Consider the following 14,851-nt stretch of genomic DNA (forward strand, 5'->3'; position numbering starts at 1 on the left):
CTTTAGTCCCTTGTGCCTCTGCCATATATGACAAATTATACAATATGCCAAATATTATTTAATATGCAATTTGCAAATTTAAAAAACAAAACAAATATACTAATAATACTGCTGTAGAATGACCAGTTTCTCCATTTTCGCTATTTAGAGGTACATGTTTGAGTAAAATGGACATTTATGGTTTAGTCTATGAACTACTGAAAACGTAACTGTCAAATTTGCAAATACAAATGTATTTTTTAGAGCACTTTTTGCAATATATGAAAAATGGTCAAAATACCCAAAAAGATCCAGTGTTTTTTGGTCTCTTACTGGTTTACAGTAACTTTGCTCTTAAACAGTTACTAACTCGCTCATACAGACACAGTGAAACCACAAGGTTTTTCCAAGAACATTTTTATTTATCATTTGTGATCATCTTGAGAGTATCAAAAAGTCAGATGCAACATTCCAACCCATAAAATACTTTGTTTTGTTGCACTCTTTGGATAAAATGTGTATTTTGGTATTCAAAAGCATGGAAATCAGAAAAAAACATAAATTAACAGTCAAGACTACTCACTAAGTCTACATTTGGCACCTGAGTCAAATCAGCAAATTAATCTGTGTCAACATTTGTAATTATAATAATAAAGAAAACAAAACAAAAAAACTCTGAACATGACATCGGCAATACTAACTTGGGGAAATGCTATCATGAAACTGGGACATGTAATTACCAATTCTAAATGAAACGTTTAGACCTAACTCTCATTAAGGTGAAATCAGAGCAGTTTTGAGATCTCAAGTTTTTTTGTTTTTTTTCAAGAACTGAGTGAAATGCCTTTCTACTAATCAAAACTTTTAAAATTATAGCACATCAAAATGCAAATTGTGTAAATGAACCCAAAGAAAATCACTAAATTAGAGACTTAAAGCTTCTTTGGTAACTATAATTTGTATTACAAAGATATAAAAAATTGATTATGTTGCTCTTCACACACATTGGGCTTCCATTTTGATAGTCAGAATCCTTCATTGTCACACCTGGACACCAAATACCATGGAGACCTTGGTAACAATTCCCCATACATCACATGGGGGGGGGGGGGGGGGCGGTGGGTCAGTGTTAGATGATGTGTGCCTAAAAAATAAATACCATCATCTGTCACTCATAAGACACACTGGATCAATAGTGTCTACCTCATCTCTCTGAGAATCAACTGAATGAATAGCCACACCAATCTGAGGAAGCAGACAACTCTTTGGATAATAGCATCGGCATCACCGCTGCACTTAGCAATGGTCGAGAAGGCAAACGCAACACAAGCCACAAGGACTTGCGCTAAAGCTTTCACCGGACCTAATTTTACACAGAGAAAAGCATTCAAACCACCATTCAGAGAGAAATTTACATCAACGACATGTAACAGTATTTTTGGCCAAGACACCCTTAATGTACATCGACCATATTTTTGGTTGCCTATTGTTACAAACTCTTTGGGTACAAATGTACCTGTCTTTGGATCAAGTATGCAAAGCCCTTTCAGTATTAAGGCCAAGGTAAAGCTTTGAGTTCAGTGCACTGAAAATGTCCAACATCTTATACAACCCAAATACTTTGACAATATCTAATGCACTTGTTTTCTTTCCCACCTCCGCAAAACAACGGGAAACAAAAGCTCTTTCAACCGTGAAAATAAAAATGATTCCAACAGAAGCAACAAGACGTGGCAATGACGTGGTTTCCACATAGTATGAGAGGGGAAAGGAGGTAGTCTTGGAAAAACAACGACTGAGGTAGACAATCAAACACCCCCTCAGCTCCAGTGGAAAAACAAATTAAATATGAACAAATGGTCACAGCACATTCTTTAAAACATTCATCATGGGTGAGCTTTGGTTGAGGACAGACGATGCCACAAAGACCAACAGGTGGAACTTAAACAAAAAAACAAAAAAAAAAGGAAAAAAGGAACCACAATGTTGTAATCAACATTCATACAAAGTCCTGAGGTAGATCTGAAGAAAATTCTAATTTTCCCCTTCACAGCAGCTGACTTCCTGTTCATTTGTGCCACAGGAAATAACCAGAGGGCTCAAACCAGGAAGCAAATGAGGTAGAAATGGTAAATGTTGGGCCGGGTCATAACTGGAGTGTTAACTGCCGTCCGAGGTGCAGCATGGCCGAGCTGCGTTGTGCCCTGAGAGATGGTAGCAAACGCGTTTCTCGTTTTCCACTTGGAAAGACAGCTTCGGCTCGGTTACAGCTGCATCATTGGGTGGCCTGAAAGATTCGGGTCTGGAGCTTTGGCTGGTCGACGGATTGCTCATCTCTTCGTTGCTTTCCTCGTTGGAGTAGCGTCCGGAGTCTCCCGTCTCTTGGCTGGCCTCGCTGCTTTGAGAGCTCTCAACATGAAAGGGTCCAAAGATGATCTCCCGGGATGATGGAGGCAGAGGCGCAGAGCCTAAATGCTCCTCATACCGCAAAACAGTTTTGCCAGTCTCATACAAGCGGACCCTCCCCTCAACCTTCAGACAAGAACAAACACATCTCAAATGAAAGAAGAAAGGTGATTGATGAATGAGAGTGTGACGTGACACTACTTACGTCAATCTCGGTCGGAATGCTGACATCCCTGTTGAACAGCAGCCACTTCCTGCTTTGATTTTTGCTCATGAAAGGACACGCAGTATTTATCACCATATGAGAGCCACCCTGAAACACGTGAAAGTACATCATAATTCTGCTTTTTAAATACTGTAATGACATCTCTAGAAGCTTTTTTGTTCCCCATCTCACTTTGGCGTCTATAAAGTTGGTACTCATCATGGGTATGAGGGCCTCAGGATTCTCTTCATAGCGCTCTTGAGGCAAAGACAACCCTTCACCAGGCGGCAGGGCAACAACTTTGTGGCTGGAAGATTTTCTACAAAAAATAATATGCAGTAAAAATGAAAGTTAATGATAGGGAAAGCAATCGTTTTGTAATTTGACAGTGACGACAGCGATTACCTTGGTCTCCCTTTACTGATGAGGATCAAGGCACACATTACAATGCAGGCCAAGGCGATGCTCACTCCAACAATGATCCCAGTCATGGATCTTTGGTCTATGTGGTAGAGGCCGTCAGAAAAGACTGAAAAATAAATAACACAGTCATTTAAAATTAAAGATAATGACAAGGGGAGCGGGACGGTGGACGACTGGTTAGCACATTTGTTTCACAGTTCTGAGGACCCGGGTTCAAGTCCGCCCTCGCCTGTGTGCAGTTTGCATGTTCTCCCTGCGCTTGTGTGTGTTTTTTCCGGGGACTCCGGTTTCCTCCCACATCCCAAAACATGCACGGTAGGTTAACTGGCGACTCTAAATTGCCCGTAGGTGTGAATGTGAGTGCAAATGGTTGTTTGTTTACATGTGCCCTGCGATTGGCTGGCGACCAGTTCAGGGTGTACCCCACCTCTCGCCCTGAGTCAGCTGGGACAGGCTCTAGCACGCCCACGACCTTAGTGAGGATAAGCGGTAAAGAAAATGGATGGATGGATGGATGGATGGATGGATAATTAATAGAGACAACCTTAACAATACAGTTATAATACTGCATGATAAAGTGTCACACATGACTGTAGCTGATGTTGTGGTGCCTTAATAATCATTTCCAGATATTATAACAACACATTTTAAGAATATCTATTTTTTAAATGTAAATATTTCAAATGATCAAAAGTGAGTTTGAGTATACGAACATATATTTATAAAATAAACAAGTAAAACAAGTACTTCTTACTCGTAGTTAGTTGTAATAACAGACTTATTAATGCAGAACTCAGTGAGATCAAATCAACTGGATTTATAAGGTACAATTGCATATCCCCTGACACTCACCTGCAGTGTGCTGAAAACTATTTGGGTGCCAGGCATTTTTGTTGCGTTGGACATTTCCACGTTTCATAGGCAGCTCAACGACATCTGAGAAAGGCCCGTCTCCCACCTGGTTGGAGGCAGATATCTTCACCAGGTAGACATTCCCTGGTTGGAGCCTCTCCAGAAGCGCCATTGTATGGCTTCCTGTTCGTGGTAGAACAAGCAGGCAATTAGGGCCCGTAATACAAAAAAAAAAAAAGATTTTAATGAAAAAGTACCAATACTAGTGAGGCAAAGACAGCACACAAGCATCTGAACACATGTAGCAGTATGTCCAAAGTATTTGGTGAAATTACTGAAAGTCCATATTAGTGAACGTCAATGTGATTGTTTAACAAAAGAGGATTTTTGTATTTCATTTTGGTGAAAATTGAGCTAACCAAATCTCACATTCTCACATTTTTTTGTCGACATATTATCATACTCTCAACATAGTTATCACATAGTATTACTGAATGCTACAACCATGTTGAAAACCATGGCTCATGCAGTACAGTGGACCACCGCATATTTGCGATTCAGCACCCGCGGATTCACCAATTCGCTGATTTTTTATATATTCTTTTCATAATAAAAATAAATAAATTGGGTCGGGGAGCTTACCCCCTGTTTTTTGGGCAAAATGCATTTTGGCGCTATATCCCCAATTATTCAGAATTTTTGGGGGGGTTAAAATGTTTTGTTTGTTGTTTTGTCTAGTGCACTGCTCACCCTCTCTTTGAATTATTTGCCAGCTTCCAGCCCTCCAGGATGTTTGGGAAGCATAGAGTATGGTGTAGTGTGTGACCACGACATTGGGCTCAGAGGGTTCCTTCCAGGATACCAATGCCGTGTCGTCCTCGATCAGAGTTACTCTCACGCCTGTAGGTGGTCGTCTGGGGGCTGTGGGATAAAGCCATAATGAACAATTAATATATCTAAGGTAAATTAACATGAATACGTATGGTAAAGTGAATAGAATTAGATGTTTGTAATGCACATAAAAAATAAAAAAAAACTACACTGTACAGTGAATATGGCTGACAATTTGATCACCTGCTGGTTGTGTACGATGGTAAACCACATGGCTCCAAGTGCTCGACATCTGATCCACGTGAAGACGTACCGCGAACTCATAGCGAGTGTTTGGATCTAAATTTTGCACTGTCACATTCTCTTTGGTACTGTGGAAAAGAAACAAAATTGTCACCCAAAAGCCAGAAGACATTATATTCAGCAAACACAGTTAATAGCATACCACAGTGCACCAAAATGTATATGAACTACTTATTTGATCTATTCCTGTGAAAGACATACAGTGTGTTTTGGAATGATATCTTACGTTTGGAGGTAGCGTACAGCAGAGGCGTTGTGCATGCCCACAATCATGTAGCGAACAGTGTAGCTGATCGCCTTCCTAGAGGGGAAAGTGGGACGGTTCCAGCGTAAGGACACTTCAGAGGAATTGTTGGCCAAGACAGTCACACGATCTGGAGATGGAGGGGTGGCTGCCATTTGGTCCCTAGCAGCTATATAATGCCAAGGAAATAACATAAGTATAAATGTAAACAAGTGCGATTCCAAAGGAGAAACATACTTACAGACACATCCAGGAGTACTGATGGCTTGGTCTGTCTCATAGCCATCTCCAGCTTGACTAAGAGCCAGGATCTTGATATGATATCTTCTCCTAGGATCTGGAAGACATATACGTCAGCTTTTTAGCCCGGAGGATTATCATTAAATTACCAAAAGCGGAGCCAAACAAATATTTGCCGCATATTTCAAAGATGGTAGACAGAAGTATATTAGGAATAACACTCGGGGGTCATAACTGACCATCCCCCAGTGCATGGACAAAGCATGGCCTCCTGTGTCACCCCAACCTCTAGTTATCAATATAATTATCATGTGACAAGAGCATGAGAAACCAACCCCCTAAAATGTGTCGCTATGATCAATAATCAAACTTGCCGACATTTGAAAATCGAAATAGAAATACAAAAATAGAAAAATAAAATGCATAAATACATATAGAAAAAAAGAAATAAATGTTTTAAAAATATATTACAAAAAAGAATACATTCACTCCAATCCATCTAAAACAACTAAACATTGTTGAATGATGCTTTGGAAATATAAGTACAAACTTAAAGACTTCAAAAAGATCAGTTTTCAACATGAAATTACACAATTTGTGTTTTAACCTAAATAGCTACCATTGCCTCAGCTCCTAAATCAGGACATTTTAGGGAGTGTTAAGATTAGTTTTATGCCTCCGGTGTGAAAGGTCAGCTTATGGGTATTGACCATGGAAGGCGGGTGTCCAGGTCTGATGTGGGGGTTGGGCCGCGGGGCAGCCTTCAGCTGCTGGGAGCCGAGGCCCATGGGACCCGGGGGGCTTGACCGGGGTCAGGCCAAGATAGAACAGACAGAATCTGGGCGCAGGACTCTAGGATGGGAGAGGGGCCCCTTTTGTTTCCCCTCTCACACTCTTCCTCCTGTCCTTGTTATAGCCATCAACTTGAAGCAAACATGACTCAAAAACAGGTGTTGTGCACTGCTATTATATATATTATATATAATATAAGTAAAGAGTTTACATTTTGAGCCTGTTTGAATTTCAAAAGGGGATAAATGCAGTATCTGTGTTTTGTATTTTAACATATAAAGTAGGAAAGAGGAATCAAAAATTTTGCTAGGTGACTCACAGAAAGCTGAATTATATTTTAATCAGTATGACTCAGCTTTGTTGCATATTGATTATTGGAGGTTATTTACATGGACAGCACAGACAAGCAGTGAGAGCAGGGTACTAATCCAAGATTGCTGTCTCATGGCTAAAGGTCAGTGGTCCTGTCCAGTTCTGACCAATCCCGAGGGTCTGTTGCGTGTGTGTCGGGGTCCAGCTAAAAGGGGGAGGCGGCCAGAATCTGGTAAGGCAGGTCTGGCCCTGAGCATAACACAATAGCCCGGGGTAATTATGCAAGTGACTCGAAGGGAAACGGTGGTGGGAGGGACATCTGGACCCTGACCTCCAACCTGGGAGCCTGATCCCACTCAATACTGCAAGCAAACTGGAGAGGTCAGCACTCACTGATCTGGGTCGAGGGTGCAAATGTAAATGCAGAACCCAACGCCCCACTGATGGAAACCCACAACAGACATATGCTAATGTTATCATCAGCATCGTCATCCACTCTTACCAAGGCCACTGATGGTGTAGGTGTAGGTCTGAGCCTGCAGCTGGATGACGGGCTGTTCTGGTTGGCTTTCCTCGTGGTAACACAGGCGATAGCCGAGGACAGCCTCTGTCTCCGGGGCAGTTTGCCAGTGCACCACAATGGAAGTGCAGTTAAGCGGCTCAACTTGAAGAATAGGGGCTGAGGGCACTGAAAGGGCACAGAGAGGAGTCATGATATCCATACACATTCACTCTTGGAATACCTCAAAGAATACTAAAGCTTTGAACCACACATCAAAACACCAGGATACTGAGAGTGCAGACTATGGATGCAATGCAACATCATCACAAACTATTTTAGATGTAACTCGGGTACTCTGGAATAAACATGAGAAGCCAAAGTGGCTTCAAGTAGCTGATAATTTAATATTAGCTTTGGCACTTTCGCCTGTTGGGCACCTCATCAACACAAACAGATAGGCCATAGTGGAAAAAAACAACCTCGGCAAAAGACACCAGGATGTGAAAAGAGGCTACTCTTTCCCCCACACAGACGCCTGAGGGCCTCTCTTTATGACCCGTGACTGAGGCCGCTCTTACATCACTGACAGCGGAGTGCAAAAGTTCCTGAGTAACCAACACAAAAGCTACAGGACAATGCTACATGAACAAACTCTAGACATAAGATGGCGGTGAAGAAGGACCTCCAAAATCCCCCCCAACCCCCACTCCAAAAAAGTTGCTTTGCCACAACTGGAATACCATGGTATTATTTGATATTTTTGTCAAGTCATGCTAGAAAACTTTTACGGGAAGAAGCCATCATACTAAAGTATTAACATAGAACTTTTAAATCTTGTTTTTTAACTTCCACCAGGGAGGATCTTTCCAAGATGTTCCAAATTTGTGGGAAGAGTTTTGGAAAGGCCCTTTCCTTTCTGTTCCAGCAAAATGAAACTTCATTGTTCAGAGTAAGCTCCAAAAAGGTGTGGTTGGATGAGTTTGGTGTGGAAGGACTTGACAACCTTGACCTCAACCCCATCAAACACATTTTGGATAGATTAGAAAAGAGATGGTGGGTTTCTTGTCTAAAATAGGTAAACCTGACCTCACAAATGCTCTTCTGGATGGAGCACTTGGATGTATATTACAGGTGCAGAAGTAAAACACGACTTCCAGATATTTTTTTCCCATTTCCTGCTTGTTTACCATTGCGACTGGATGTCTTCGGTGTGCGGTGGGATGTCCATGCTGAGGGCTCACACCAGCCCATACGGGTTGCTGCAGCCATGCGGAGCAGGTAGATGGTGTCTGGCTGGAGGCCCTCCAGGAGATACTCAGTGCTGTTCTGAGGCAGCTCCATCGAGATGACTGTGTTGTCTGCAGCTGTGCGATAAGACAGCCTGTACGCAGACACCCGACCGCGGCTCACTTTCGAGGGAAGCTGCTGCCAGCTCACCTGGATTTCTGTTGAGTTGTGGCTGATCAACCGTAGCTCTGGTGTACGCAGAGGCACTGAAAAATACGTAACACAAAGTTGTCAACATATCAGTATAGCTCTGAACATTCCTTTTGGTTTTTTTGTATTAATACTGAACCTACTTTAGAAGAGTAAAACTAGAAAAAACATTACAGCAATGGTAAATGACAAACTCCCTTCCCCTTATTCCCACTCTAAACGTGCTGTGTACACACAGGATTTACATTCACCTTAACTAAACTGCCAGAGTGATTTATTGCAAAGAATGCTGGGAGTCTCAAAGCTTACCATCCTCCAAGGTGTGTTGACTGACTTGATCGGACATACGACTGGCTCCCATTGGCATGTAAGCCACGATGTAGAAGCTGTAATTCCTAGCCGGCTCAAGGTCATCGATAATGTAACTGGTTGTGTCGTTGCCAATAACAACTTGGTATTCCTCGTTGTTCAGACCTGACATGCGGTGAATCAGAGAGCAGGTTAGGTTTGTCAAGCGGAAAAATGTAAACACAAAGCGTTTGATGCACACAAAAAAAGTCTGAATGTTATTCTTGATGCAAACAATCACACAGAATTATAATATTTTTACTTATTCATTATAGTACTGGGTGTTTCTGAATTTGAGTCCCTTTCATGTAGGTGAATAAGGTCTTTGAGCTGCTCTTGTACTAGAACGGTGTACCCAATGGAGTGTCCTATAAGATTATGTTTAATTCATTAAAAAAAAGTGTACTTAACATACAGTACAATATATACGAGATTCCAAAAGGTACCCTAGACCTTTCAGTAGCCTACAAGAGAGAGATGGGGAGTGCAAAATGAATTCTGTTAAATAAGGTTGCCTTTCTAAGCAGTCCATTACTTCTTCTCTGAAAAGCAGCAACAGATTGTCTTGTCAAGGACTGGATCACATCAGACACTAATCAACATTTTTCTCACGCAAAGAACCACATATTTGGTCTTACCTTCAGCCTTCATATAATGAATGGAGTAGGCTATGACTCTGTCTGCATTGTAGAGCGGTCTCTCCCACGCCAGCAAGATGGCCGAGCTTGAGATAGTCTCGGCGTGGATGTTCCTGGGAGCACTGGGCCTGTCCTCTGACATAACAACAATGAGGCGAGCCAAAGACAGCACAGAGCCCTGCTCACTCTCAGCTATGCACTGATAGATGGCATCGTCCTCTGGGATAATCTGGGTAATCACCAATTTACTGTGGGAAAAAAAAACACAATCACTATACTGCCTTGAGCCAATTAAAAAGTACTTGCGTAATAAATTTGTATTTGATACCTGTTGTACATCTTAATCCGTCCATTTAAATGAACCTCTTCACCATTCTTTAACCAGCTAATGTGAGGTGGGGGAACTCCTTCCGCTTGACACATAAACCGAGCAGTGCCGGCTCTTGGACGGGTTTGGCTCTCAGGCTTCTCAACAATAGATGGTGGTACTGAAAGAGTGATTTACAAGGCATGAGTTAAGAGTTAACCTTGCATCCTTTTTTACGAAGAAAGTCAAAAAACAACATTGTAATATAACTGAGTGTACCTTGGACAGTGAGGTTGGCGGCAGCTATGGTGTAATTGCGGGTTCCAGGCGTGGTGGCTCGGCAGAGGTAGACTCCACTGTGCTTGGAATTGACATCCTTAATAACCAGGTTCCCATTGCCTAAGACTTTGGCTTTGTACACATCAATGGGTTTACTATCAGCACGGCTCCATGAGATTATGGGCCAAGGGTTTCCAGTGGCGAAGCACTCTAACACCACGGTTTGGTGGAGAGAAACTGTAATGTTCTGAGGTCCAGCTATGATTCTGGGCCTCTGAAGGGGTTTGGCACCCACACCTTTAACAAAGGAAGGGACGTTTTTGAAACAAATACAGCATCCCCTGTACATCAAGTTCCATCAGTGAATAATAAAACCAAATGAGTGTAGTCTCTTCACCTTGACTGACTGTCAGTTTTGCCTCTTGACTCTTCTGTCGACTTCCGATGTTAGTTGCAACACATCGATACTGCCCAGCATCCTTCAGTTGTACATTGTGGATCTGAAGGACTCCATTGGGCAAAACTGTAATTCTGCACGCAAAAAAAAAAGGAACACTGGGGTCAAACTAGTGTGACAGAACAGAATTTAATATACAGCACTGTATTTGTAATGGCCTAGTGCTCGAATACTTTTCTACATGGTATGATTGTGCGTGAAACGACTCAAGACTAACAGGAAATACCTGTCTGTTTGTAGAGGAAGTGGGCTTTGGTTAAACTCCCAGGTGATGGTGGCAGGAGGTCTGGAGGTGACTGCACAAGAGAAGCGGGCCACCGAGCCTGCAGTCACCTCCATAGGCAATGGGTGTAACAGAAACTGTGAAATACCTGAACAGAAATAGAAAAGCCAAATCAATGCATGAAAGGACTGTAAACATTTGTATTTGACTGTGACAGAACATGCAAAGCCCTGACTTTGAGGGCTATTAACTGCTTCTACGAGAGAAACTGATCTATGAGAGTTCATGTAACTAAAAGGCATGATGATCTTTTGTGCAGATGAGCTGTGAGTTCGTATGCTGACCAGCTGGTCCAAACAATGGATCAATTGAAGAATGACACTAGACTAGGATGCTTTGTTATGTATTAAAACTGATCACCTGAAGTTGCATCAGAGAAAACTAGCTTACTGATTATGAGTTTACTGTATACTGAACTATGGATTTGTAGGTACGCTCCTAAGTTAACAGATGGTATGGGAGATAAATCGATAATTTAGTAAACGAAGATTCTACTTAAAACTCTTCAAAACAGACAGATTACATACAAATGCGCTTGCTTTAAATTGCTAGGGTTAAGATAAATTTGCATTGTGCCTGGTCATTGCGGTCCATGTGAGGTCTTTCCATCATCTTTAACAAACACAAAACTTCCAATCTGCATTTATGTGAAGGGCCCTCTTTAAGATATTACCAATGACCTTCACTCATTAAGGTGATAACTCTTTCCCTTCCCCCGCACACACAAGAAACAAGTCAATATCAAATCAATATCCTGTTCACCCCACTGAAGCTCCTCATTGAAATCCCAAGGTCTGGGAACACCAAATTAAAGAGGAACCTTGTAATTTACAACCTCATCTCATCTATAATGCACAGAGAACGACAAGCCTGTTTGTAAGACATACAGTATGTGGCGGATCACCTTAACTGGGCCCAAGATGATGTTCCTTTACAGTGTGTGTTTCTTCACAAATTCCTTGTGTGTTTTGGACATACTTGGCAAATAAAGATGATTCTGATTCTGATTATTCTTAAGAGCCAGTGGACTTGATAACACAACTTCAGGATTAAAACAACTGATGACCAGCAGTCTCTTTTGGAGTTTCAAGTTAAAACAAGAAAAGTTCTGTCCCAAACAGGTTGTCAAATCTCTATACATAAATAGTAGAAACTGGGTGGGGCCTATGCATGCTGATCTGCTAATATGGTTTGCTGTAAGGAGCAAATCAATGTCTAGGTCAAACAGCACAAAGGTTTCTCTTAAGAGGTCAAAGCTAAATTGAACCCCATGTCTATTGAATTTCATCCCAGCCTACAGCCAGCACTGTTTTGTTTACAATTTGTATTTAAAAAATGCAATCATTTTGTGTTTCTTACGGTGCTTGCATCGTATATCAGTTGGCATGCACTTTATTTTAGGTGGACTTTTTAACATTCTGACAGCCTGTTTTCGATCACAATTATGATGAAAGCGATCTGCTCAGAGAACGTTAAGCGAAACCCCCCCCCCCCCCCCACCCCCCCCCCCCCCCACCCCCCCGGATGGTCTTAGAAGGCAGTAATCACTCACTGTGGAGTATTGGGCATGCTCATTCACAAGAGAAAGTGTCCCACATTCAACAAAAGGACTCTGCTCGACAGGGCAGCACAGGGGTCGATCCGGTGAAAGGGATTGTGTGCTGGGAGCGAAAACAGCATGCCAGCCCAGTCACAGCAGCCCTATGACATCACAAAGCCCCTCTCTGCTGACCTCTGAACCCCAGGACCGCTGGACAGAAGGAGAGCAGAGAGAGGGGCCCATCCTCCAACTCCCCGCCCACAGATGACCAAAACCTTTAACCCCTTCGTCACAAAAGACTGGACACTGGACTAAACTTTGACTTTTGGGAGGGGGGGGGGGGGGGGGGGGGGGGGTATGTTGTCTTGTTATGAGTAATTAGTAATAGGATTATAATACTCTTAAAGAGACAACAACTAAAAACAAATCAGCATAGTGAATGCTATATACAGTATTTACAACTAGTTACCATTTACGATTTCTTTCCTGTAAAATGTGTGAAAACATGACAAGACGTAAATGTAGAAAGTCACCTTAAACTTCTCGTCCCCTAGTTCAACATCAGTATATTTATTTTATCCTATGCTGGTTACCATGACACTTGTTAGAGCTATACCTGCTCAGACCGATGAACAACACGCATGATAGATCAGGCCCATTGAATAGACGCAGCTGTCCAGTCCACTGATATGTGGACAAACAAATGTGCTCAAAACCTAGTCTTTTCTCCTGGGGTGGTCAGTGGTACTCCAAACAAAGCCAAACGGCCTTTCAGAGATTCCTCTGTGTAGCAGACCATTCAGCGATTACACACAGCCGCCGCAGCCTGTGTGGACAATGTAATGCCGCTGACCAAACAAAAGCTGAGGCTCCATCTATCCTTTATGTTAAAACAATATTATAACTGGATTGATACCCATAACCTCAAGCAGACCCATTTCTCTGACCAACTCTGTTTGGCATGGAAACCTTGACTTTGTGGGGCTTTTCCTTAATAAAGCAGAAAGAAAAGGGGCGGCATACATCTGCTTCCCATCTCCAGGTTAATAACCCATGAACTTGCTATCCTGATGTGTGCATGGTGACACCATAAACTGCATATTGCCTCATATTGGTCTCAGTAAAGTTTTTAAGAGACTTACACTTACTTGCGATAGTCAGGCGTGATCTTTGGCTCAGTATGGCTCCAAATTTGTTCTTGGAGAGGCACTGATAGAATCCTTCGTCTGAGTGCTCCTTGGTATGTTTGATCTTTGGTATGTACAGGGAGCCGTTTGGTAAAAACTGCATCTGCTCACTTTCTGCCAAGCGAACACCATTTTTCAGCCACTTGATGGTGACTGGAGGCTGCCCATGAGCCTGGCAGTCCAAGACAGCCGGGTCCTTTGGTAGAACGGTCACATCACTGGGCTCGGTGATGAACGACAACTCACTGAAACAAAACACATCTGGAGGGAAAGAAAGCAGCATTAGGGACAGATACATAGCACTTCAAGATTACAAGCCGAGTCACGCATTCTGGGTCATTTTAGTGTGTAATTCCCATCATATATTAAAGCAACATAAGGTGGGTTGACGATCTCTGTGCAATATCTGTTTTAATATAATCATCAATTCTACGCCACAATAATAAAGTGCAATACGTCTACAGATAGTATAATAAGTATAGTGCTTGTACTTAATGTGTTCTGTTCTCTCATGTAAAAGGTAATAAGAACAAGTACAATAATGCAGGGTAGGACCGTCAAAAATCATCACCATGCATCCAGATACCAGACAACAGATACCAAGTGGCTTGCGTGTATTGCATGTCCCCAAAAAGTCAGAAAAGGACCCATTACAAATCCATAGCATAAATCACGATGACCATCATGAGTTCTAATTTTATTTCACAGAAAGGAAACACTAACACAACTCATGTACTGTAACTATCTTATGATGCGATAACGCACCACAAAAGATTGCCATAATGATGCTGTTCACAGTATGAGAATGTAGCACATCAATATTATATACAACAAACAAATGATAAGTGAAGCCTTGGTCCAGAAAGAAAAAAAAAAAGATTTTTTTTGCATTAGAACTGAAATGAATGAGGATCTTAGGGATGTTTCATGCATGAGCTGTTGATGACAGAAACGCACAGCAAAGTTAATTAAGTTATAATTACTTTTTGCCTCTTCCTAGGCATTATGGTCATAAACAACAGCAAGGTCTTTCTGCTAACCCGGATTTATAAGCACATGTAACGCCAGCACAGATGGACACAACATTCCTTTCAGCAACGAGACACTTACTTGGTGAATGCAGACAGAAAACCAACAACAGCAACATTTTCATCTTAAACTTCGCCATTCAAGCACAGTGCAGTCTCATTTTCCCCCGGAAGAGAACCTCCGCGCTCCTGCGTGCAATTTGGAGGTCCCCGAGTCACTTATGCTCGCAGCAGAGCAAATAATCTCGCAGTACAGGG

General features: G+C 42.1%; 1 protein-coding gene across 1 annotated transcript; it reads right to left on the reverse strand.

The window, feature by feature from the left end:
- Window positions 1–618: 618 nt before the first annotated feature.
- LOC133478548 (protogenin B-like) lies at window positions 619–14,851 on the reverse strand. The gene is made up of 19 exons (XM_061774723.1): window positions 14,676–14,851; window positions 13,527–13,826; window positions 10,782–10,926; window positions 10,496–10,629; window positions 10,099–10,395; window positions 9,841–10,000; window positions 9,513–9,760; window positions 8,836–9,000; window positions 8,277–8,582; window positions 7,090–7,275; window positions 5,485–5,580; window positions 5,226–5,412; window positions 4,940–5,067; window positions 4,616–4,786; window positions 3,866–4,048; window positions 2,996–3,119; window positions 2,783–2,909; window positions 2,591–2,698; window positions 619–2,511 (listed from the first exon to the last, which is right to left on the reverse strand). Exons 1-19 carry the CDS (start codon window positions 14,731–14,733, stop codon window positions 2,140–2,142), a joined length of 3,495 nt encoding a protein of 1,164 aa, XP_061630707.1. The 5' UTR covers window positions 14,734–14,851; the 3' UTR covers window positions 619–2,139.

This window comes from Phyllopteryx taeniolatus, chromosome 5 (assembly GCF_024500385.1).
Source record: "Phyllopteryx taeniolatus isolate TA_2022b chromosome 5, UOR_Ptae_1.2, whole genome shotgun sequence".
Classification (NCBI taxonomy): domain Eukaryota; kingdom Metazoa; phylum Chordata; class Actinopteri; order Syngnathiformes; family Syngnathidae; genus Phyllopteryx; species Phyllopteryx taeniolatus.

Coding starts and splice junctions, on each gene's coding strand:
- LOC133478548 (XM_061774723.1), bottom strand. CDS start 14,733: ATGGCGAAGTTTAAGATGAAAATGTTGCTGTTGTTGGTTTTCTGTCTG. Junction 13,827..14,675: donor TTTCTGTCTGCATTCACCAA/GTAAGTGTCTCG, acceptor CTTTCCCTCCAG/ATGTGTTTTGTTTCAGTGAG. Junction 10,396..10,495: donor AAAACTGACAGTCAGTCAAG/GTGAAGAGACTA, acceptor CCTTTGTTAAAG/GTGTGGGTGCCAAACCCCTT.